The 27188-nt window shown below is 40.3% G+C and overlaps 1 protein-coding gene across 3 annotated transcripts in view; it reads right to left on the bottom strand.

The window, feature by feature from the left end:
- Positions 1 to 27188, bottom strand: part of SLC13A4 (solute carrier family 13 member 4) — a 378128-nt gene that overhangs the window by 263588 nt on the left and 87352 nt on the right. For all 3 annotated transcript variants that reach the window (XM_044087466.1, XM_044087465.1, XM_044087467.1), the window contains exon 3: positions 16265 to 16401. In XM_044087466.1, the coding sequence (XP_043943401.1) occupies positions 16265 to 16401 (137 nt within the window). The remainder of the gene's footprint in view (positions 1 to 16264; positions 16402 to 27188) is intronic.

Genomic DNA, 27188 nt, shown 5'->3' with positions numbered 1-27188 from the left:
GGTAGTACTGTGGTAAGGATGAAAGCCATGTTGACAGTATGCTAAGAGATTGTGGTGGAGAAGGTGGGTAATTAATTGTTTATGGATGCATTTCTCCATTATTTTAGCAAGTGGAGACAGAAGAGCTATGGGACGGTAGTTTGAGTATTCAGTAGAATCACCACCTTTGTGAAGGGGAATAATATGTGAGATTTTCCAGATTGATGGAATAATGCATTCTTTAATTGTTCTGTTAATCAATATAGAGATTGGGTAGGCAATGGCTGAGGCTCCTAGTTGTAGGTATTCCCCGGGTAATTTGTCAGCTGACGGGGTAGAAGGTTTAAGTTTTTGAAGTAAGGAGAGGATGAAGGAGGTGGGTATTGGTTCTAGGTGGAAAGGAGGGGGGGTAGGGCTTGTAGCGGGCAAATTGGCAGTGTCAGGATTTTGTTGATTAGCTAAGATGTTCTTCATCTCACATTGCTGCAGTCCTTACATATGGGTAGTCCGCTGTCCTCGGTCGGCCCGAATACCAAAGTATTAGGCTGACGTCGGTCAAGGCGCTTAAAACTGACATCAGGACGTCAGGGTACAAAAGCGCATGACCGACGTCATTTCCTCAGTCTTTTGCGCATGGTCCGATGCAGAAGCAGCGTTGCAAGTGCCGTTAGTTCTGAAATTTTCAATTTGGAGTTTCAGACCCGAATCCAAGTTGGCTAAGTACCCGTTGGGAATATTTTGTTTTTTCTTGCCTCAGTGTTTTACGGATGTCAGAAAAAGTGAATAACTGTATTTCTTGTGGGAAACAGATACCGCATAGGGATTATCATTCTTTGTGTATTCCTTGTTTGGGGCCTGAGCACGGCGTTGTTGGGTGTCGCTTTGTGCTAGGTTCAATAAACGCACTATTAGCGAAGGTTAGATTGTGCTAGGCTGGTCTTTGGGAAGCGGTGCAATTATAATATGCCGTCCGGATTCTCGGCCGCTTCTCAGAAGCGCCAAAGACAAAGCAGTTAAACCCAGGCAAGATGAGTCATCCGTTCGGACGCCCGGTTCTTTAGAGGCTTCAGTGGAACCGGTGGTTCCGCCGGAGACTTCTCTGGAGTCTCAGGGGGAGACTTTGATTTTGCAGGAGGTGGTCTCTCAGGAGGCAGGTCAGGCTGAAGGGGCTTCTCAAGTTACTGTACTCCCCTCCCTTCCTAGGGTGGTTAGGCCTTCTCCTTCTGTTTCCAAGGCTTCTCCCAGAGGCAGGCCAGTTTTAGCTTCTGTTGGTGTCACTCCTAGTTCTGCAGGGTCTGTGCCTAAGAAGCACATGCTTAAAATGGCAGAAGATTTGATTACTCTGATTAGAGGTTCTTTGCCCCCTCCTGATAAGAGGCCTAGGGTGGAGCCAGAGTTGGGAAGTTTTGAGCAGGCTTCGGATGTTTCAGAGTCTTCAGCTGAAGACTTGCAGGAGTACTCTCCTTATTCTGATTCTGATGCAGATGATTCCACTCCTTCTGCTTCTCCTCCAGAGGATTTTTCTTTTCAGAGACACTTCATTCTATGAGGGAACATTTTAAGTGGGAAGGTCAGGACTTCTCTGATTCTCGGAAAAGGCTTAGGGAATTTTTGCTGTTACCCCAGCATAGGCCCTTGGCTATACCCCCTGTTCTGGATGTTGTGGAAGATGTGTTTGCAGAGGCTTCACTTAATCCTGATTCTCTGCCTCCTGCTCCTGTTAAACCGGATAGGTATTACAGGGTGCCTGAGGCTCATAAATATCTTTATAAGAGTCCTAGGGTGGACCCAGAAACTATTAGTCAGGGACCTAAGCGTGTCAAGGCCTCTGTTGTAAAAAATCCGGTTCCTCTAGATAAAGAAGCCAGAGCTTTGGATAGATGGGGAAAGAAGGTCTATACATCTTCTACCTTAGCTATGAGGACTTTGAATTGCCAGTTTCATATGTTGAAATATCAAAACTTTCTTCTTTCTCAATTGAAGTCTAAGGTGGATGCTCTGGCGGAAGGCATTGAGTGTAAAGAATTACAAGATTTGGTGCATGTCTCTGAACAGGTGGGTAAGCATTCATTACAGTGTGGTTTTGATGCTGTGCAGGCCTCATCTAGGGTGGCTGCCACTGGCTCAGTTCTTCGCAGGCACGCCTGGCTGAAGGATCAGAATTTATCTGACCATGTTAAGACAAGGATTTTGGATGCTCCTTTGCAGTCTGATGTGTTGTTTGGTTCACCTGTGGAGTCAGTCTTGAAGAAAATGGAAGACAAGGCTAAGTCTATGCAGGCTGTTAAAGATTTTTTGCAAGTTCAGCCTCCAAAGTTTAGTAGGAATTGGCCTGCTAAGGGGTGGACGTATCCTTCTTATGATTCTCAGTCTAGGGGTAGATCTAGACGTGGTAGGGGCAGAGCTCAGATTTCTTTCAGGCCTAGAACAGGGAGTTCACCTGCACAATCTTGGTGAGGGCAGGGGCCAGTCCTTTCGTAAACAGGCCCAATGACCTACTTTTTCAGCTGCCAGATCCTTCTTGCCTGGCAGCACCTTTGGGAGGAAGGTTAGCACTCTTCAAGGAAAATTGGATGTTGATTACCCAAGACAAATGGGTATTGGATATCATACACCAGGGTTACAAGTTTTATTTCCATACCTTGCCTCCTTTCAAAGGCATGCCGGACGTTCCTCCTCGGCAAAGACTAGAGGCTCACAAACAAATTTCTCTACTACTTCAAATAGGGGTCATACAACGGTCCCTCTGCCAGAAGTGGGCCTAGGATTTTATTCTCGCCTGTTTCTAGTACCAAAGAAAGGGAAACACGTGGAGACCAATTTTGGATTTATCTATCCTCAACACATATCTGGACATTCCCAAGTTCAAAATGTTGACGTTACAACAGCTTTTACCTCTGCTGGGCAAAGATCACTGGATGGTGACTCTGGATCTCAAGGAAGCTTACCTTCATGTTCCTATCAGGCCCAGTTGCAGGAAGTATCTGTGTTTTCGGGCTGGGACTTCACATTATCAGTTCTCTGCATTGCCCTTTGGCTTATCTACTGCGCCCAGAGTGTTCACGAAGGTTCTGGCTCCAGTGGTAGCTTTCTTCAGGCTAAGAGGAATACAAATCTATCCTTATTTGGACGATTGCCTGATTCTGGCCCAGGAAAAGGACGAACTTCTTCATCATTTACAGTATGTGATGGCAGTGTTAAGATGCCTGGGGTATTCTGTGAACGAAATAAAGTCCAGTCTAGTACCCTCTCAGGACATGTGCTTTCTGGGTGTGAGACTGAATACAGCATCCCAGATGGCCTTTTGACCCCGGACAAACAAAAGAATCTTTCTCTTTACTTCCACCAATTGTCGTCAGTCCAGGCTGACTGCAAGGACAGTCCTTCAAGCCTTGGGGTTCATGGCATCTTGTATTCTGGTACTTCCCAATGCCAAACTGCATATGAGGAAGCTACAGTGGTATCTCAAGAATGTATGGACACAGCACTGCCAAGATTTGGACACTGTCATTCAGATAATACCTTGCATTCAAAGGAATTTTTGTGGTGGGCTCAGGAATGTCACCTAAACAAGGGACTCTCTGTGACCCGGCCAGAAGCGAGTCAGATTTTAACGACAGATGCCTCAGACAAAGCTTGGGAGCTCATCTAAATGGAAAATGGGTACAAGACCGTGGACTGCCAGACTTCAACATCTACATATCAACTTGAAGGAGATGTTAGCAGTCCAATTTGCATTGATAGCTTTCAAGGATTTACTTCTTCCAGGGCAGGTGTTGATTCAAACAGACAACACAACTGTCATGTGGTACATCAACAAGCAAGGGGACGCATTCTTATCCTCTATGCAGACAAGCAATGATTTTGTGGGAGACTGCTCTCAGTTTACAGCTAAATCTTCAGGCAAGGTTGCTGCCAGGAGCACAGAACTCCTTAGCAGATGTGTTGAGCAGACAAATTATGGATCCCCACAAGTGGAAATTGGATCCTCATGTATTTCAGAGATTGACAGTGTTATGGGGAACTCCAGACATAGATCTGTTAAGCTTCTCCACTAAATTACCAGCTGCCAAAGTTTTGCACAAAAGGTTTCATCCCACAGCTTGGAAAGTGGATGCTCTCTCATTCAATTGGAGCAATCTTCACGTGTATGCCTTTCCACCTCTGCCTCTCCTCCCAAAGGTACTGCTGAAGGTCAGACAGGACAAGCCAAACATGATTTTAATAGCTCCAGATTGGCCTCGACAGCACTGGTACCCATTACTGAGAAGTCTGGTACAGGAGCCTCCATGGCCTTTGCCTTCGATTCCTCACCTGCTGTCTCAGGAGAACAGTCATTTACTCAATGTCAAACTTCATTCTCTACATCTGACAGCCTGGCATATTCTGTTTTAAACCCTGGAGGGTCTCAGCTTCCACAACAAGTTTTGAATGTTATTTTGGAGGCCAGAAGGCCTAGTACAAGGAAAGTTTACGCAGATAAATGGAGGAGATTTTTATTTTGGAGTACAGCAAAGGACTTTGATGTTTCTAAACCTAATTTAAGTGTTGGCTTCAATACCTTACTGAGTTATTGGACAAAGGTTTGTCCTTCTCCTCTATAAAGGTTCATGCTGCAGCAATTTCTGCTCACTGTGACTGTGACCCACCATTATTTTCTCAGCCTTTGTTTAAACAATTCCTTAGAGGGGCAAAGAATATAAGACCCCCACGTAGAGCTCCTACTCCTGCTTGGGATCTCAATTTTGTGTTGGAGAAACTCACTCTACAACCTTTTGAGCCTGCAGCATCGGCAGAGTTGAAATATTTATCATGGAAGACTGCTTTTGTGTTGGCCATTACCTCTGCGAGAAGGGTTTCTGAATTACAGGCCCTTATGGCAGTTGAGCCTTTCTTAATTTTCCACAAGGATAGGGTGTCTTTGCGTACTAACCCTTCTTTTATGCCTAAAGTGGTTTCTAGTGTGGCTTTAAACCAAACTATTCATTTGCCTACTTTTTATGCAAACCCCCAAAATAAAGGGGAAAAGGATTTTGCACACTTTGGATATACACAGACAGTTGCGATATTATTTGAGCAGAACTAAAGGGTTCAGGCAGTCTCAGCAGTTGTTTGTTTCTTTTGCTTTGGGTTCTCAGGGCAAACCTGTTTCAAAACAAACTATTTCTAAGTGGATTGGTTTTTGTATTGCTTTCTGTTATTCCCATCATGGTAAGGAGATTCCAGCTGGGATTAGGCCTCATTCCACTAGGGCTACTGCCACTTCTACAGCTTTTTAAGGGGGTGGCTACTAAAGATATTTTGGAAGCAGCTACTTGGAGTTCAGTGCATACTTTCTCTAAGCATTACCACCTTCCACTTTACTCTAAATCTAGGGCTGGATTTGCCACTGCAATTTTACAGGGCATTTTGGCAGCTCCTAATGCTTTATAGTTTTGCCATCCTCCCTTACCTCTGCTTTGGGATTCTACCCATATGTAAGGACTGCAGCAATGTGAGATGAAGAACATAGTACAGTTTTGTACCTACCATAAATGTAGATGTTCGAAGATCCACATTGCTGCAGTCCAATTTACCCTCCCTCCTTCCCCTCTGTTGTTGAAGGTGGTGGTGTGGTTTGTGTTGTACATATTGTAAATATGGTTAGTGCACGGGTGGTTGGTTAGTTTTTGCTGGTTTTTTGGCTGTGGCCTTTCTTGTTAGGGCCTTCTGACATCTGGGGCAAGAAAAGACTGAGGAAATGACGTCGGTCATGCGCTTTTGTACCCTGACGTCCTGATGTCAGTTTTAAGCGCCTTGACCGACGTCAGCCTAATACTTTGGTATTCGGGCCGACCGAGGACAGCGGACTACCCATATGTAAGGACTGCAGCAATGTGGATCTTCGAACATCTACATTTATGGTAGGTACAAAACTGTACTTTTTGTACAGCTGTAGTAAAGAAGGTATTAAAGGCATTTGCTATTTTTGTAGGGTCATCAGAGTTGGTGCTAAGTGGAGCTGGTGTGTCTACTTTACCAGGGGATATAAGCCTGTTAATAGAGGTCCAGAACTTCTGTGGTTGTTGAAGGGAAGATTGTTGAAGTTGGATATAGAAGTTCTTCTTGTCCTGTAGGATTGCTTTTTTAGTTATATTTCTTTGTTGCCTGAAATTTTGCTGATCAGTTATGAGTTTTGTGGTACGCCATTTGGTCCAAGATTTATTCCTGGAAAGGATTAGCTTTTTAGTCTGACTTGAGCCATGCTGCTGGCTTATTTTTCACTCTTATGGTACGAATTGGGGCATGATGATCTAGGATTGTTAAGAAGGTATTATTGCAGTAGGATACTGCTTCATTTATTGGAAGGGACTTAAGGGGTTCCCATTTACAATGTTTAAGTTCAGTTAGGAACAGTTCCTGGTCAAAGTGTTTTTTACTGCGTATAGTTCTAACAGGGGGAGAAATGTTAACATTTGTTTTATGTCTGATTATATATATTAGAGAGTGATCACTAAGGTCATCAGGTAGGGTTCCTGTTTTATAGTTTTGCTCTGGACCATTTATTAATATTCAGTCAAGAATGCTTTCTTTGTTATTGAATTTGTTTATTCTAGTTGTGGAATTGATGACTGGTGTGAATCCATGTAAGTTGATCAGAGAGGATGGATTGGTATTGTTACATAAATTCCAGTCGGTATTAACGTCTCCTAGTAGTATAGTTTCTTGTGGATAATTTAGAGAAAGCCAACTTAATAGGTCTTCTAGTTTATCGTGATTGTTACCTGGTGGGAAATAAGTACAGATGATGTTAACTGATTTCTGGTTGTTTAGTTGTAGTTTTGAAATAATTATTTCAGCATTGCCATCAGAATGAAGTTTGTGGTTTATTTTGCTGATTTGTAATCCTGCTTTATAAAGAATTGCAACACCACCACCTTTTTTCTTGATGCGATCTTGTCGAATAATATTGTAACCTGGGAGAATAATTTCAGTATCTATTATTGTTGGTTTAAGCCACGTTTCAGTTAAACAAAGGATGTCAAAGCGGTGAACATCTAGGAGAGCATGAACTTGAGTAATTTTGTTGCAGATACTACGTATATTAAGATGGGCAATTAAGAGTGTTTTAGAGGATTGGGCTGATAGTAAGGGGATAGAATGAGATTCATTACTGTTAGAGAAGGATGAGTGGAATTCTGGACCCGGGTTAGGATGAATATCTCCATCAATAAGGGAGTGGAGGACAGTAAGGTTATGATATTGGATAAGTTTGGGATTAAAGTCAATTAACTTTCGATTGTTAGGAATTGAATGTTTTATATGAAAAAGTCGATGATATTTAGCTTGGATGTAGCTATGGTTATATGTGGAATTGTTAAAGCTTGTGCATAAAGCAGGGAGTGATGTAGTAGTGTATTTGGATGATATGAAAAGAGTTTTGAGAAGGGGTTGTTCATAGGAGGTAAGGAAATAGGTAGCGGTAAGTGAAGTGAACAATGAGATTAGTAGTAGACAATGGCATAGGTTAGGCATGTTAAGAGAAGAGGGAAGTTAGTATAGTTAGCAAGATAAGGAAAAGGACTAGCTTTAGTGAGAAAGGCTAGAGATGAATAGGGGAAGGTCTGTATCTAGTGGGTGAGAAGATCTAAGTGAGGGGTGAAATTGGTAATAAGAGAGTAATAAGTGGAAGTAGCCAGAGGAGGAGCAAAAGAGTAGCCTTTGTGAGAAAGGGAGGAGAATATAGGGGGAGATGTATATCTAGTGGGTGTGGTATATATATATATATATATATAATGTGTGTATATATATATATATATTTATATATCTATATATTTTATATATAATGTGTGTATATATATATATATATATATCTAATATATATATATATATGTGTTTATATACATATATATGTATATATATATAAAATATATATTATATGTATATATATGTATGTAGATATATATATATATATATATATATATATTTATATATATATATATAGATATATATATATATATATATATATATGCATAAATATATATATAAATATATGTATATATATATATATATATATATATATATATATATATATATATATATATATATATGTATATATGTATATACACACAGAATGCTTATACCTTTTTCCTCTAAAGAAATATATATATATATATATATATATATATTTATATATATATATATACATACACACAGATACAGCCAATGTATAGGTTTTAGAGCCTTCAGCAGTAACTATAGATCTAAAATGAGGCTTCATAACACTTTTATGGACATTTAAAATGCCAGATGGTGGCTGGTATATTGAAAGTTGTACAGAGTGGGTATAATCATGCAACAGAAGATAGACCTTCCTGTATGCCATATTGATCTCATTAACAGGCACGTATTCGTATGTCTTTGAATCTTGCAGGATGTTAAACATCTCACTTATATAGACAATTGTATCAAAAACCATTGTACCACTACCATTATCTGGTTGCATTATGTTGAGTCTGTAGAAAGAGAAGTCAAAGCATTTTCTCTTCTCTAGTCAGATTATCGAAACTATATTTATTCCTTTTCAACTTGTATTTGTAAATATCCCTCTCATAGGCTTTCTCAAACACCCGTATAATCGGATTTATGATGCGGTTATAAACCCTTTTATTCTTGAAACAATTAATGTAATTCTATGGATAAGTTATGCCCTGAAAAATGTAGGCTAAATTTAATTTCCTGGTAAAAATTAAAGCACTTCTAACAAATAAGCTAGTTCATGCCCTTTATTCAGGAAAATGTAGATGCTTGCTCTCTTTCTCAAATGCAGGAAAGTGACTCAAAGAAATATGTAAATGCCCATAAATAAAAATGTTAAAACCATTGAGTAAAATACCATTGTATTCTATGGTTATAATGTATTCGTTAGACGGAACTAGTTCATCCTTTTTTCCCTTCTTCTGCTTTGCCTTTTTGTTCCCGACCCATGGTCTCTTCAGTTGTTGTCCCTGATGGTAATATTTGGTCGACTTGTGATTTTGTATGCGTCTGTACCTGCCCCTTCTCTCCTCTTGATTGACTCATCAATCTTTCTGATCTGCGGAATGGAGGAAATGCTGAAGGGCCATCCAAATCTAAATTGTTGACAGGGTTGGAGGTTGGCATAATGGTGTTCACCTTACAAATACAAGCTCCAGGGTTTGATTCTCAGATGGGGTAAATGGCTAGGCTTAAAATGGCCCACAAAGGCTTTTAGCCTAGTATTAATTTATGAACCTATGAACCTATAATCTGTCCATCAGCTTTGCTCTTCTCAGCACAGTTTTAAATTATTGGTTAATAGTGTTTTATTTGTACTGAGTTTCAAGATATATGAAAACTTTAACAATGTGCAAGTGCAGTAATAAGACAGTGGTCATGGCAGCAAATGACAGAAATCATCCACTAGTGATGGAATACATTAGCAAACAGGTCAGAGGGGACAGATCATCAAAGCTTCTATATACAGATGATATCATACTGTGGGAAAGATAAAGAAATAACATCAGAGAGGAAGCCAAATTATCCCCATTTGCAAAAATGCCAAGAAAAAAAGATTACAGGAGATCAGTCAGATGTGCAGGAAAACAGAAGTCAATTTGGCAAAGTAGATTTGAGAGAAAGATGTGAAGGCAAGACAAAATGAGGATATCCAGCCAAGAGATGTGTGTCTTTCATGACAGAAGATTTGAGACAGGCAGGCACAAATGTCAAAGAAGGTTTGAGAGTGGCTCTAAATAGAGTGAGATGACAACAGTCGATGGAATATCCTAACCCTATGTAAAGATAGGAAAAGGAGGTTGATTATGATGACAAATGCAAGGATAGATCAAAAAGCTTGGATGGTAACCTACATAAAAATAAAAAAGGAATCAACATTTGCAAAATAAATCAACAAGTGAAATTTTTGGGGTCATATGTCTTTTCTGTTACGACTACATGAATCCAAATTTATACTCATCTTGCTGGCATTGTAATTATTCAACCAGCAGTAGCTCATTGTCAGCGGCTTTGTTCTGAAATTCAGAGGTAGTAGAATCCAGCTCTAGAACCTTTGGCTCATTAAGAAGATGCTAATGCTGAATTACAGGAAACTGTTTTGCTTTTTGATGAAAATGATAATTAACCAGTTGAGATAAGGAAAAATAAGTTCAGCGCTACAGATATTAAAAGACAGAATAAATAATTTTAGCGCTATAACTACTAAAAGAGTAGGAATGAGAAGTACAGGAGAGTATACAGAGAAAGAGGTTGGCAAAGAAGAAGTGGGATTGTCAGAGAGATTAAGAAAGTAGACAGGAGTATAAGGAGATGAGGTGCATGGCAAAGAGAGAGGTGGCGAAGGCTAAGGATAAGGCGTATGAAGAGTTGTATGAAAGGTTGGACACTAAGGAGGGAGAAAAGGACCTGTACCAATTGGCTAGACAGAGGGACCGAGCTAGGAAAGATGTGCAGCAGGTAAAGGTGATAAAGGATAATGAGGGAAACATACTCACAAGTGAGGAAAGTGTGTTGAGGAGATGGAAAGAGTACTTTGAGGGGTTGATGAATGAAGAGAATGAGAGGGAGAGAAGGTTGGATGATGTAGGGATAGTGAATCATGAAGTGCAATGGATTAGCAAGGAGGAAGTAAGGATAGCTATGAAGAGAATGAAGAATGGAAAGGCTGTTGGCCCAGATGACATACCTGTGGAAGCATAGAAGTGTTTAGGTGAAATGGCAGTGGAGTTTTTAACCAGATTGTTTAATGAAATCTTGAAAAGTGAGAGGATGCCTGAGGAATGGAGAAAAAGTGTTTTGGTACCGATTTTTAAGAATAAGGGTGATGTGCTGTAGTAACTACAGAGGGATTAAATTGATCAGTCAGAGCATGAAGTTATGAGAAAGAGTAGTGGAAGCAAGGTTAAGAAGGGAGGTGATGATTACTGATCAGCAGTATGGTTTCATGCCAGGAAAGAGCACTACAGATGCGATGTTTGCTCTTAGAGTGTTGATGGAGAAGTACAGAGAATGTCAGAAGGAGTTGCATTGTGTGTTTATAGACTTAGAGAAAGCATATGACAGGGTGCCTAGAGAGGAGTTGTGGTATTGTATGAGGAAGTTAGGAGTGCCAGAAAAGTATGTAAGAGTGGTACAGGACATGTACGAGAGTAGTGTGACAGCGGTGAGGTCTGCGGTGGGAGTGATGGATGTGTTTAAGGTGGAGGTGGGGTTACATCAAGGATCAGCTCTGAGCCCTTTCTTACTTGCAATGGTGATGGACAGGTTGACAGACGAGATCAGACAGGAGTCCCCATGGACTATGATGTTTGCAGATGACATTGTGATCTGTAGTGAGAGTAGGGAACAGGTGGAGGAGACCCTGGAGAGATGGAGATGTGCTCTAGAGAGAAGAGGAATGAAGGTCAGCTGGACTAAGACAGAATATATGTGTGTGAATGAGAGGGAGGATAGAGGAATGGTGAGGATGCAGGGAGTAGAGGTGGCGAAGGTGGATGAGTTTAAATACTTGGGAACAAAAAGACATGGAGCCAGCAATGAGTGACTGAAAATTATATATTAAATATATAACATAACAGCAAATAAAGACAGACCGGTTTCGGCTGGTAAATTACACAGCCTTCTTCAGTGTATCTTCATACACTGAAGAAGGCTGTGTAATTTACCAGCCTAAAAATTCATTTGCTGTTATGTTATATATATATATAATTTCAGTCACTCAATATGGCTCCATGTCTTTTGTCTCTTTATGTTGGGGGTTCATGCATTCCGTGCAGGAGGACGTTTTTTGCTTTAAATACTTGGGGTCAATAGTTCAGAGTAATGTGAGTGTGGAAGAGAGGTGAAGAAGAGAGTACAGGCAGGATGGAGTGGGTGGAGAAGAGTGTCAGGAGTGATTTGTGACAGATGAGTACCTGCAAGAGTGAAAGGGAAGGTCTACAAGAGGGTAGTAAGACCAGCTATGTTATATGGGTTGGAGACAGTGGCATTAACAAAACGGCAGGATTTTGAGCTGGATGTGGCAGAATTAAAGATGTTAAGATTTGCACTGGGTGTGAAGAGGAGGGACATGATTAGGAATAAGTAATATTAGAGGGTCAGCCCAGGTTGGAAGGTTTGGAGACAAAGCCAGAGAGGCACGATTACGTTGGTTTGGACATGTGCTGAGGAGGGATGCTGAGTATATTGGGAAAAAGATGCTAAGGATGAAGCTACCAGGTAACAGGAAAAGAGAAAGGCCTAAGATAAGGTTTATGGATGTGGTGAAAGAGGACATGCAGGTAGTTGGTGTGACAGAGCAAGATGCAGAGGACAGGAAGAAATGGAAACAGGTGATCTGCTGTGGCGACCCCTAATGGGAACAGCCGAAAGAAGATGATGAACTACTAAAAGACTAGTACTTGCTCACTGGAAAGCTTTATCCTTACCTGTATATAATTTATAAATGTATAGCTGAAATTACTTAGTTCACTAGGTATTAGAAATATAGGGTTGCCACGATGGTGCAGCGGTTAGTGTTGTCACCTCCCAGCAAGAGGTTCTTTGGTTTGATCCTTGGCTGGGGTGCCTTCTGTGTGGAATCTGCATGTCCTCCTGATGGTCAGTTGGGTTTCCTCTGGGTGCTCTGGTTTCCTCCCACATCCCAAAGATATGCTGTAGTTGGATTGGACACTCTAAATTGGCCCTAGGCGTGCGTGCATGTGTGTGCCTTCCATGGAAGGTTGGGTGCGGGCTGGCAACTCGACACCATAAAACTCTACTGCCAATCATGAGTGGATAGTTGATCTGCTGTGGCAACCCCTAACTGGGAAAAGCCAAAGGAAGAAGAAGACTAGGTATTAATAGCCATTCTGGTGGCCTAGCAATGTGTACATTGGTTCTACATGATGGCCATTTGATGCTCATAGGTTCATAGGTTGGTACTAGGCTATTGGCCCTAGAGCCTATACAAGCCTAGCCATAACAATTCCCTGGCTTACTTCCCTGGACCCCTGTCTAGCAGGGCGACTGATGTGATCCCCAAGCTGAATTTCCTATCTCCCATCCAATCATCAAGGTTTGTTTTGAAGAGGGTCAAAGAGGTGCTCTGCTTGACTTGTATGGGCAATCTATTCCAGAGTCTGGGGAGTCTCTGGGTCAGGAATCTATCCCTCCAGCATGTTTTGTTCATTGTGATGACAACGTTTAGATCCCTGGAGCATGCGGCTCTGAGGGATTGGGATTTCTTTAAGTGTAGCATGTCCAACAGCTCTGGGTTTGACATGGCCTTGTATGTTAAGCAGAGATCACCTCTGAGTAGACGATATGCGACAGAGTATAGGTGGAGATTTTTTAAATGATCAGCATGGGGCATCTGCTTTAGGCTTGTGATTCTTTCAGTGAGATATTTCTGCAGCCTTTCCAGTTGTTGCAGATGTCTTGAGAGGTATATACCAAATGGGGCATTGTATTTTAGAATGGGTCTAATGAGGGATGAGTACAGTGGGACAATGACCTCCTTTTTTCTGCATGAAAAGCCCTTAGTAATGAGGTGTGCCACATAGAAGGATTTCCTGACTGTTGTGGCGATGTGGTTATCGAAGGTGAGACCACTGTCCACCTGTGTCCCTAAGTCTCTTATCACACTTTCGGTGTTTAGTGTACTGCCATCTATGTGGTAATTCATGGGTACATATTTTTTCCCAAAGGGGATAACTATATATTTCTTGGCATTGAGCTTGAGCCCATGGCTCTGGCACCAAGCATCTGTTTCTGTAAGGTCCTTTTGTAGAATATCCACATCATTTGGCGAATTCAATAATGGCTCCCAGTTTGCAGTAATCTGTGAACTTTGTTAGCCAGAGTCCCTTAGTGTTGGCCTGTACTTCTGAGAAGTAGATACCAAACAAGAGCTGTCCCAGGACTGAACCCTGAGGTACTCCACTTGTCATTTGTCTGGAGCTGAATGTGGAGTCAGCTACTTCTACAGTGTGGGTTCTGTCAGTAAGCCAGTTGGTGACCCATCGAGTGACGTAGGGATTAATGCCCAGCTTAGTAAGTTTATCTATGATTCCAGAGTGGGGGATGGTGTCAAAGGCCTTGGCGAGGTCCAGATAGGCTGTATGAACCACCTTACCCTTGTTCACAGCTCTGGAGACTGATTCTAAGAAGTCAATCAGGTTTAGAAGACAAGATTGGCCCTTCATGAACCCAAACTGTGTGGGGTCCAGTGTTTGAAGGTTGCCAATGTCTTTGTTTATAAGTTCCATGATAATACGTTCCATGGCCTTGCAGATCAGGCTCATCAGACTGATGGGGTGGTAGTTCCTGGGATCCAAGGTGGATCCCCCTTGTGGAGTGGGATAACTGTAGCTGTGTGCCACTCAGTGGGCACAAAGCCTGAGGTGAGGCTATGATTAAACATGACACTTAGGTGAGGTGCCAGTTCATTTTGTAGTTCATGTAGTACACAGCCTGGGATGTCGTCTGGTTCCATGGATGCTGTGTTCTTAACTTTGGAGAGTGCATTTTTTAGCTGTGTGGCCATTATTACTGGAATTTGGCAATCTTTCGGTATTGAGATGAGCCCTTTAGGGGTTGAGAGGGGGGTGAAGTTTGCACTGAATCGATCTGCCAGGATATTGGCAATATCCTTGGGATCAGTATATTTAATGCCATTCTGTTGTAGCTCAGAGCAGATCTGAGCATTGCCATTTAGATTCGTGACATAGCTATAGTTGTTTTTGGAATCTTTGGCAATTTTATTTTCGTAACTAGCTTTGGAGGATTTTATGAGGGATCTCAGCTTCTTACTGAGGCTGGTAAGGGAGGTTTTTGCATCCTGGGATTTTCCTCTTTTCTGCAACAGTTTCTTCCTTTTGTTGTAAAGTTTGTTTATGGCAAGGTACCACCAGACTGGCTTCCTTTTTTTGGAGGAGAGCATCTTGGTTCTATTGGGGATGGCACAATTCATGCACAGCTGGATGTGCTCGTACAGTGCCTTAGTGTAGGATTCAGCAGTCATACTTTCAGTTCCCGTCTGCATGGGTGTTATGAAGTTTGTCACTTCTGACTTGAGTAGCATGAACTTGGCTTTGGAGAAGTTTTTTACATAGGTTTCCTTACTGGGGGGGTGGGATGTGGATGTCAAGGGTTTTTAGCTTATGGTCAGACCTGACCAACGAGGTGGTGACTATAGGTGTGGAGCATCGATTTCCCATGTTGGTAATGACCAGGTCTTGGATATTGTAGCCCCTGGTGGGACTAAGGATTAGTTGATCCAGGGCGCTGGAATTTATGAATTCCAAGAACCGTTGGGCAAAGGTGTTGGTACACTAGTAGTTTTCCCAGTTAATGGCAGGGTAGTTGAGATCACCCAGTATTAGGGTGTTTGGTTGTATCTTAATATTTTTCAGTATGTTTAGAAAGGTGTATTGAGAATCTTGGAGCATGGTGGCAGATCTGTAGCAAACTACAAAATTTGGATTGCAGTCTTACCTAATGTTAGTTGCACCTGGAGAATTTCAGACGCATTGTGTTGGGCACCTAGCCTGGTGGTGTGAATATCCTTGGTGAATATGGACACTCCTCCACCTTTAGTGTTTTGGTCCTGGTTTGGTGGCCGAAAAGTGTGGTAAGAGTTGGAGCCTGGTATTGCAGGGGTGCTGTCTGGAGCCTTCAACAAGGTTTCAGTTACTGCACAGATATCGATGTTCTCCATTTTTAGGAGTGCCTCGAGAGAGTGCATTTTGAGGTTTAGACCTCTAGCATTGAGTAGCATTACCTTCAGATTTTGCATGCTTGTACGTGTTACGGTGGTGGTTTTGTCCTTTGAACTTTGCCTAAAAAAGGCACTATAGGGATGGCAAGAGCCTTAGCCAGTAACCTGAAACCCAGGGACGACAGGTGCATTCCATCTCTGGCAAAACATTGTGGTTTGTCCATCATGTCATCCCAGGCAGACAGATACTTGATCCCCTTTGAATGACAGTGCACCCCATGTACAAAATGGGAAACAGGGGGCTGATGCCAAAGCAGATGCTGGTGATAGATCATACTATAGTGAGGTTTACAGAGAAATGTATCAGTGATGCAGACAGACATAAGAGTATGTTATTGTGCTCTTTTGTTCTGTATTATACGATTGTATATATGATAAAGATGTGGGTGCTATACCCAAAAAGAGATAAAGTTATGCTTAGTGAAAAAAAAAAATAAAAAAGCTATGCTTAGTTTTGTAGACAAATGAACAACTAAAGAAACATTTTTGAAAGAAAAGGATACTCACATTCCAGGTTTAGCACCTGCCAACATAACCATACGAAGAGCAATCCGTTTGTGGAGATTCCATTTCTCAATGGATGTTGCAAGACAGATCACCCCGATAAACAACAATGTGGTGTCCTTAAAATATTCTGATGCCACCTTAAAAAAAAGCACACATAAAACTAGTGCTGAAAATTCTGTTAGAGCCACAACACTGCTGCCTATCTGACGTACAGTATATTTTGATGAAAACAGGACACTGACAGTTTATTTACAATGTTTATATAATTGCTGAGCAGAATTAAGTCAGATACCTTCATTTACTTTGGTCACAGTTCCACAGTGAGTGGAAATGCCAAACATTTTGAATCTTAAGGTCAAGATTACACTACAATAATGCGAGTGGACTTGGCACATCCAGTACACACATGCTGAAGTCTTGCAATTATCTGTACCTCAGGATAGCATTCTAACTTCTTCAGTACTACTGGAACATTCCGAAAGGAGTCACCTGTGCCGTGTGTGTGTGTGTGTGTGTGTGTGTGTGTGTGTGTGTGTGTGTGTGTGTGTGTGTGTGTGTGTGTACATGTACATGTGTGTGTGTGCGTGTGTACATGTTTGTGTGTGTGTGTGCGTGTACATGGGCGTGTGTGTGAGCATGCATGTGTATGGGTGTGTATGTGTGTGTGTGTGTGTGTGTGTGTGTGTGTGTGTGTGTGTGTGTGTGTGTGTGTGTGTGTATGTGTGTGTTTGGCCCTACTAATTAATTTAACATTAAATGTGGAACTCATTGAGGCTCAGACCAGAATTCCCAATACCCCTGTTCTTTAATCACAACCTCTCCTCATGGCAGAATTATTATTTTTTTCTTCTCAGAAGGACAACCATGAATCCTATTTCTTATTTTGTCTAACTTTTGTCCTTTTCTTTGGATTATTCCCCTCCTGATCATAAATATCATCTGTCATAACCATCATAAGTCTTATTTCCCATAGCTGAGGAGACTTTACATTTGTCCATTTCTTTGTAATTACCTTATTTACAACTGTCATAAGTAAATACAACAAATTAGCATGTGCTATTGATAGAATCAACTGGTTATTATATCCAAGCATCAGCATTTGTGAAAAATTATTTTGCTGTGGAAATGTTACTTAATAAATTCTATTCCTTAAACTCCTCCAGGACTTGACAGTTCCAAAAGTCATGTTCCCAGGTGACCCATGCCCCCTCTCAGCATCTCCAGCACCTACCACTAATCTGTGGGATCATGTGATTAAGCCTAATTGAGACACACACAAAAAAACAATCCAGCTCTCCTCAGCAATGTCTTATTCTGTCTCATTAGAAAGTCTCTTACTTTAAGCATATTTTCCATGTTCAGCTCTTGGGGTAGGATCCATTACCTTGACTATTTTAGTAATGAGATATAACTCATTATATCCTAGCTGCCATGGTTGCTTTAAATTAGAATTCGCTATAGTGTGGTCCAGTGTCATCCAGACCAAAGGGCAGTTTTCATCCATGGAGGCAGCGGTAAGTGTTGGGGAATTTAGTAGTACAGAAGGATTGGGAGATGTGTGAGTGTAAGCAAGGGTGTGCATGTGTGAGTGTGCGTCTGCCTGGGAGGTAGCACTATGTGTATGGGTGAATGGATGAGTGTGTCTGCAAGAGTAATTGGTTGGGGAGAGGGGTCTGTTTTGTGTGTGTGTGTGTGTGTGTGTGTGTGTGTGTGTGTGTGTGTGTGTGTGTGTGTGTGTGTGTGTGGTTTTGGGTGGCTGTCATACTTTCACACAACCCTAGACTTATGAGCAGAGCCTGCACCTTCGTGTGAGGGATCACCAGCTATCTAGGAAACCTCTTTATAGGCATGCCCAAGTGGCACTGAAACAGAATGAGGATCAAGGGGTGGTGGGAACTACCATCAGGGATAACTTTATACTTGTGCCACAGTGCCACTTGGCATGGGGGTTGGGGTGGGGTGGAACCACTGGCCACCAGGGATAACTTCTTATATCTCTACCTGAGTGGCAGACGTTTTGAAGGAACACTAGACACCAGGGATTACTCTGCTTGATGTAAAACACAAACTAGGAACCAGGAACAACAAGTACAAACAATCCAAAAGCTGAAGGTACTGAAGACACCAGAGAGCCAGTCTATAACCAAGACTTCATCAGAAACTAAAAGTTCAAGAAACTCTACAATATTTAAATAGTAAAAAAAAATCACATGACCACCACATCAATTAACAGAAGCAAATTTTTTAACCCTATGTTGTCAAGTACAAAAGAAGGTAGTTGTTAGAACGTAAGGTTCAGGGTTTACAGTCTGTATGATTTTAAACGCAGTACACAACTGACTGAAGTACATTCATTAAGGCCAGGGGGCACACAAGCATTCAACCTTAGCTGCCACATCATTTCTCTGTATTCAGTAAGATCTTCCCATGGCCCTCCCCTCATATTCTGTGGTACAAAATCCAATCTAAAAAAGAATGATCAGGCTGTGTTTCCACATGGTTGTATAAAGATTTTTTATTTAACATTCTTGTTCCTTATATCTAGATTGTGCTCGTAAATACACTGTTTAAATTTCCGTTTGTTTTTTCCCACATAAAAACACAAACATTGAACACACTTTGCCACCTATATAAACCTAGTATATTACAAGTGCAGTGGAATGAAGTAACAAACTTGTGGGTCCCTACCACTTGTGTGTTATCCTCAAAAATAAATTTGCACTGGTTGCAGAGTCCACATTTGCAGGTTCCCCACCTCTTGGCTGAATTTGGAGCCAGGTTTCACTGCCTTCCAACAGTTTTTTCAAGTTCTTCCCTCTCCTATATACTATACATGGTTTATTACCAAACTTCTCAAAATCTTTCCCATAACAAGAAAATATTTTCCAGTTCTTACATCGTATATTACCAATTGCATCACTGTCCACAGTGTAAGTTGTGACAAATGCCTTGTCATCGTTTTTAGTATTGTTACCTGTAGTGTCTATCATTAAATCCTCTATAATCTGAGCAGTAGAACCCCTATAAAGAGGTATGATGGTACCTGCTAATATTTTAGTACTAACCTCACTATGAATACCAACAACCAGTTGCAACGGGTACCCTCTTGCTTGGAACATGTCAAGAAGTTTACTTTCTTGCTCAGACATATTGTCATCAGAAATCATTTTAGCCAGACAAATAAATTGTCCCTTTACCACCCCTTTCTTAACATGCCAAGGGTGGCAACTTATGTAGTGCAAGAGGGAATTTGAATAATGGGGTTTCCTATAAAGGTTAGTAGCAAGCCTCTCCTTATCATGATCTTTGGCTATTAGCACATCTAGGTAAAGAATTATTTTAGTGCTGCAGGAATAAGTAAATTTCAGAAACAAGGTAGTGGAATTCAAATAGTTTACCAAGTCAGTTGCTTCTTCTTCATTCATTTCCCCTGCTAAAAAAAATATCATCCAAAAATCTGGCGTAGATTTTTAATGCCTGTATTTTTGGGTTACTCAGTATGTACTGTTTTTCCACTGCACCATAATTATATTAGCATACAGGGGGGTGCAAGCCACCCCATTGCTACTCCCCTTTTCTGCTTATAATACTGTCCTTCAATATAAACAAAGTTGTAGTCTAAAATTATTTCCATCAGTGTGACTAAAACTTCAATTTCATCAAAAGAATATGTTCTTAAATCCACTAGAAATTCCCTAAACCATTCAAGACCCTGTTGGTGGGGAATACAATTGAATAAACTAACAACATCTACTGTTACAAAACATAATGCTTTTGAATAGTTAACTCCCCTCAGTTTTGTCAAAAAGCCCCAAGAGTCCTTACAGAGGTGATGGTATCTTGCTAAACATTTTTTAAGCTTCAAATCCATGTATTTTGCCATGGCATGTACCTTAGAAGTACTGGCATTAACAACTGGCCTCATAGGAGGATCTCTCAAATCTTTATGAAGCTTTGGAATGCCAAATATGGTTGGCACCATGGGATATTTCACTTTAAGGAAACTCGGTGTTTCCCCATCTATTTGCCCTTGGTCAAACATGTCTTACAAGAAAAAAAATCTATTTTCCTGTATGCAACATGAATATAATTTTGTGTAGTTTCTTCACACATATCATCATCAGTAACGTGAACAAACATTTTGTTAAAATAGTCTTGACTATACATTACCACCCCCCACCCATCCCCAGGTCAGGTTTCATAACCATACAGGAAAATAGATTTTTTTCTTGCAAGACATTTTGACCAAGGGCAAACAGATGGGGGAACACTGAGTTTCCTTAAAGTGAAATATCCCATAGTGCTAATATGAGTAATATGCCAACCATATTTGGCATTCCAAAGCTTCATAAATATTTGAAGGATCCTCCTATGAGGCCAATTGTTAACACCAGTACTTCTAAGGTACATGCCATGGCAAAATACGTGGATTTGAAGCTTAAAAAATGTTTAGCAAGAGACCACCACCTCTGTAAGGACTCTTGGGACTTTTTGACAAAGCTGAGGGGAGTTAACTATTCAAAAGCATTATGTTTTGTAACAGTAGATCTTAGTTTATTCAATGTTATTCCCTGCCGACAGGATCTTGAGTGGTTTAAGGAATTTGTAGTGGATTTAAGAACTTATTCTTTTGATGAAATTGAAGTTTTAGTCACATTGATGGAAATAATTTTAGACTACAACTTTGTTTATATTGAAGGACAGTATTTTAAGCAGAAAACGGAGTAGCAATGGGGGAGGCTTGCACCCCCCCCCTGTATGCTAACATAATTATGCTGCAGTGGGAAAAACAGTACATACTGAGTAACCCAAAAATACAGGCATTAAAAATCTATACCAGATTTTTGGATATTTTTTTAGCAGGGGAAATGAATGAAGAAGCAGCAACTGACTTGGTAAACTATTTGAATTCCACTACCTTGTTTTTGAAATGTACTTATTCTTACAGCACTGAAAGCATTAGTTACCTAGATGTGCTTATAGCCAAAGATCATGTTAAGAAGAGGCTTACTACCACCATTTATACCAAAACCCACCATTCAAATTCCCTCTTGCACTACACAAGTTGCCACCCTTAGCATGTTAAGAAAGGGGTGGTAAAGGGACATTTTATTCGTCTGGCTAAAATGATTTCTGATGACAATATGTCTGAGCAAGAAAGTAACAAACTTCTTGACATATTCCAGGCAAGAGGGTACCCATTGCAACTGGTTGTTAGTATTCGTAGTGAGGTTAGTAGTAAAAGGTTAGAAGGTACCATCATAGCTCTTTTTAGGGGTTCTACTTCTCAGATTATAGAAGATGTTAATGATAAACATGCTACAGGTAACAATACTAAAAATTATGGCAAGGCATTTGTCACAACTTACACAGTGGACAGTGATGCAGTTTGTAATATACAATGTAAGAACTGGAAAATATTTTCTTGTTATGGGAAAGATTTTGAGAACTTTGGTGATAGACCATGTGTAGTATATAGGACAGGGAAGGATTTGAAAAAACTTTTGAAAGGCAGTGAAATAATGGCTCCAAATTAAGCCAAAAGGAGAAGAACCTACAAGTGTGGACTCTGCAACCAATGCAAATTTATTTTTGAGGGTAACAGACTAGTGGTAGGGGACCCACAAGTTGGCTACTTCATTCCACTGCATTTGTAATTCACTAGGTTTAGTATATGTGGCAAAATGTGTTCAATGTTTGTGTTTTTATGTGGGAAAAACCAAATGGAAATTTAAAGAGTGTATTTACGAGCACAATCTAGATATAAGGAACAAAAATGTTACAAACTCCTTATAAAAGCATGTGGAAACACACCCTGATCATTCTATTTATTTTTTGGATTGGATTTTGTACCTCAGAACATGAGGGGAGGGCCATGGGAAGATCTTATTGAATACAGAGAAATGATGTGACAACTAAGGTTGAATATTTGTGTGCCCCCTTGCCTTAATGAATGTATTTCAGTCAGTTGTGTACTGCATTTAAAATCATACAAACTGTAAACCCTGCACCTTACGTTCTAACAACTACCTTCTTTTGTACCTGACAACATAGGGTTAACAAATTTGCTTCTCTTAATTGATGTGGTAGTCGTGATTTTTTTACTATTTAAATATTGTAGAGTTTGTTGAACTTGTAGATTCTGATGAAGTCTTGGTTATAGACTGACTAAAGCGCTTAATCTTGTTGGTTCATTACTAATACATTTTTAAACTTCTTGCTGGATCGCTAGTGTCTTCAGTACCTTCAGCTTTTGGATTGTTTGTACTTGTTACTCTGCTTAATGTGCCTGAGTGGCATGTTATGTCAGTGTGGACCATGGTGGGACACTTGACACCAGGGGCACTTAATATGGCATGCCTTAAAAGCACATATTTAAAAAAAAGAAAAAAAAAGGAACACCGGACAAGCAGACACCAGGATAAAATATAAATTAGTGGAAAAAAAAGATGAATCAAAGTAAGGGGGGAGCTTTGAACCCTGCATCTTTGACATATAAAACCTGGGCTTTTTATTAACACATATTGAGTATCATGGGTATCGTGCAAAGCCTACTACAGTTTGTGATGTATGAAGGACGGGTATTGGAAACATTAAGTGCTTCTCTCAGCCGTGTAGTGCAAACAGAGAGGTTTTGCCCTAGCATGCATTTACTGAAGGATATGAAGTCTGAAACTCAAAATGTCTGGCACTAAGGACTGACTGTAATCCTCTAACTATTAGGGTAGGGGATAAGGAGATATCAAGGACATTCGTGCAACACGGAGCGGTATGGAGTATGTGTCGTGTTGTGTTTTGTGTGTGAGAAAGTGTCGGGGTGGAGCCTGTGCTAATATGATGTAGTGAAAGTTAACTGCAACTCGTAGCATGCAAACTAGCCTATAATGTAATATGATGTAGTGAAAGTTAACTGCAACTCATAGCATGCAAACTAGCCTATAATGTAATATGATGTAGTGAAAGTTAACTGCAACTCGTAGCATGCAAACTAGCCTATAATGAGCTATTTCTGTCATTGTTGCTAATGTGATTATGAATTGCGAAATGCTGCATCACTGTAACGGTGCCTTTTTGCTGCACCCCTAAACATGATGCGGTAGATGATTAATGAATCCTTGGGCATATATTTGTGTAAAAATCTCCATAGGATGACAAACTGAATTAACCTTTGACCCCATTGTATATCCACTGCATCAGTCATCACATTCTTGTCTCACATATTTATCCCATCTTCTTTTGAAACTGCAGCAGATGTAGAATTATATCTCTGAATTCACCATGTTTGAATCTAGATGGCAAATATATGCTAAAGAAGGTTCATTTCTCACTTTTTATCAGCCCTGAATCCAGCAAACTTCTCCTGTGGCTCAATCCTAATGTCAGCTATTATAATAAAGCATCCTCTTGCAACCAACAAGGGTACATCCTTTATTCATACACCCTTGTAAGCAGCAGTTGCCCCTTGATCCAAACACACACTTAAGATGTGTCCTGTTCTCTAAGTGCATTTCCTGTAAGGCTACAACATCTGGGCAAGCATGCTTGATGTCCTGGTGGGATAGCCCATTTGCATTCCATTAAAATAACTAACAGTATTATAAGGGGGGGCTGTAAAAAGTAGGTGAATACTTACCAGCTGTTTTCCTTGCTACATATTAACTTCATGAATATTCGAGTGAATAACATAAAACATCAATGGTAAAATATAACATGCACAAGTATACATGATGCTTCCAATGAGCAGTTGGTAAAGTTGGTACGTATGAATTCAATTTTCTGAAAGTAGACCCACTCTCAGACATTTGTATGTGCTATATATCACAACAGATGTAGAAAGTTCCAGTACCTTACCAACAGTTAGTTCAATCACCCAGACCACCCCAAATGGCTATTCCAGTAGTGTAAGAATCCAGTGGGGCACAGAATCACCAGTTGCCCTCTTGGCTTGTGATGACCAAAGCAGATCTAGAATACATTAATATGCTTTCTGCACACAGCACTTCACATATGCTTGTCAATATGATTTACATTGTTTCACTCCCAGAACTGTTATATGTATGTATATAGATCCTACAAATGAATTTTATGGACTCTGTCTCTCATATCCAACAGTCATCTTACCAGTTGCAAAACAGCTGAGAAGTGACTGAGGCAATATTGGCAGCTCTAGTGACAAGGGTGGGCAGTAGCAGGTGACCCCCCTTCCATTCTTAAAAAAAATGTAAAAGAATAGCCAATTCTTCCAATCGATTATGGGAAGGACCTTCACTGCCCATAAGACTAAAATGTCCGTTGCCAAGAAGTTGGCCATGATGACAGAAAGCTCTAACATCTGTGTTTGCTTTCAGCCACATTAGATACCCCAAAGGTAGGCTGACCATTTTTTGTCATGTTTTATAACCTAATTCTTATTTGAAGCCCAAATGGTTCAGCCTAATCATGTGACTTGAGATAGTATCATACTGTGAACTTTTTAACCCAGTCTGCTTGCTTTTCATGAGTTGAGTAAAGACATCAGCCTCACTAATCTCAACAGCAGTTCTTAAAGAAACCCCAAAAGCTGCTTCCAGGAACAACCTTCATATCACTTGGTCTATGGCTTCTCTCCCTGGTGATGCCCTCTCTTCCTTTAAGCAAACCTTGACAATTAAATGGATGCTCATCAGTTTATTCAGGAATTACTTGTTTTCCCCTCTTGGAAGTAGGTGTTGGTGAGCACTGGCTAGGAGATTATGCTCCATGGCTGTACAAATCACAGATGTCTATGGGTCAGTATATGTCCATCTGCACTTACTGCTGAGAGCTCTGTCTTAATACTGTCAGCTTAATCTGTCACAGTTCCATGCTTTGCATATAATTATTACATCCAAGGAATCCATGAATGACTTTGCTCCATTAGACAATAGAAGCTTAAGTGTTCTTAGGTACACAAGCTTGAATTTCACTGTCTGCACCCATGAACTCTGCCTGTGCAGATTGTGCACTTTCTTCCTTGTTTGACCCGAGTAGTTGTTATCCAGTATACCTTGTAGTTATCTACCTTGCGCAACACACAAGATTTTCATATATGGCTTTTAAAATCTGATACTTAACACCATAGGATTCCATTCTGACTATATGTGCCTAGGTTTCCTGTTGCCATGGCAACTGTCTGGTAAGATGACCTTGTGCACTCTGTCAAGAGAGCACTCATGAAGCCCAGACGTCTGTGCTAATATCACTAGACAAACTGCTTACAGTGTGAGCACTCCATATGATTTGAGCAGACCTCTCAGCTGTCACTGGTTTGGAGGAACATTCCTATTTTCAGGTCTTTTCCATATTTATTTTTATTTGTTTTCCAAAAGTAGATTACAGTAAATCCCAATACAAACACTCATGAGAATTGTCAGATGCAAAGTAATATTTGTTTCAACATACAATCAGGTCATATTCTACTAAGTCACATAGAATAAAACACATTTACTATTTATCTTCAGATTTTAACAGAAAAAATGCATAGAATTACTCTAACTGCATGATTTAATAAACTCTAACACACTATATACAATATTTACAGCAGGTGGAACAGCAGCTAAAGGGCAGAAGCATGAGAGACATGCCTCTGTACGTGATTTGTCCAAGCTTCTTTTGTTAGTACTTTACATAGTATAGGGGAAGCAACATGTCTCTGTATGTGATTTGTCCAAGCTTCTTTTGTTAGTACTTTACATAGTATAGGGGAAGAGACACGTCTCTGTACGTGATTTGTCCAAGCTTCTTTTGTTAGTACTTTACATAGTACAGGGGAAGCGACATGTCTCTCTATGTGATTTGTCCAAGCTTCTTTTGTTAGTACTTTACATAGTATAGGGGAAGAGACACGTCTCTGTATGTGATTTGTCCAAGCTTCTTTTGTTAGTACTTTACATAGTATAGGGGAAGAGACACGTCTCTGTATGTGATTTGTCCAAGCTTCTTTTGTTAGTACTTTACATAGTATAGGGGAAGAGACATGTCTCTCTATGTGATTTGTCCAAGCTTCTTTTGTTAGTACTTTACATAGTACAGGGGAAGAGACACGTCTCTCTATGTGATTTGTCCAAGCTTCTTTTGTTAGTACTTTACATAGTATAGGGGAAGAGACATGTCTCTGTATGTGATTTGTCCAAGCTTCTTTTGTTAGTACTTTACATAGTATAGGGGAAGAGACATGTCTCTGTATGTGATTTGTCCAAGCTTCTTTTGTTAGTACTTTACATAGTATAGGGGAAGAGACACGTCTCTGTATGTGATTTGTCCAAGCTTCTTTTGTTATTACTTTACATAGTATAGGGGAAGCGACATGTCTCTGTATGTGATTTGTCCAAGCTTCTTTTGTTAGTACTTTACATAGTACAGGGGAAGAGACACGTCTCTGTATGTGATTTGTCCAAGCTTCTTTTGTTAGTACTTTACATAGTATAGGGGAAGCGACATGTCTCTGTATGTGATTTGTCCAAGCTTCTTTTGTTAGTACTTTACATAGTATAGGGGAAGAGACATGTCTCTGTATGTGATTTGTCCAAGCTTCTTTTGTTAGTACTTTACATAGTATAGGGGAAGCGACATGTCTCTGTATGTGATTTGTCCAAGCTTCTTTTGTTAGTACTTTACATAGTATAGGGGAAGAGACACGTCTCTGTATGTGATTTGTCCAAGCTTCTTTTGTTATTACTTTACATAGTACAGGGGAAGAGACATGTCTCTGTACGTGATTTGTCCAAGCTTCTTTTGTTAGTACTTTACATAGTATAGGGGAAGAGACATGTCTCTCTATGTGATTTGTCCAAGCTTCTTTTGTTATTACTTTACATAGTATAGGGGAAGAGACATGTCTCTGTATGTGATTTGTCCAAGCTTCTTTTGTTAGTACTTTACATAGTATAGGGGAAGAGACACGTCT

The sequence above is a fragment of the Protopterus annectens genome, chromosome 11.part0 (assembly GCF_019279795.1).
Source record: "Protopterus annectens isolate FY-2018-M chromosome 11.part0, PAN1.0, whole genome shotgun sequence".
NCBI lineage: Eukaryota > Metazoa > Chordata > Ceratodontiformes > Protopteridae > Protopterus > Protopterus annectens.
This window is presented reverse-complemented; position numbering and strand designations above follow the sequence as displayed.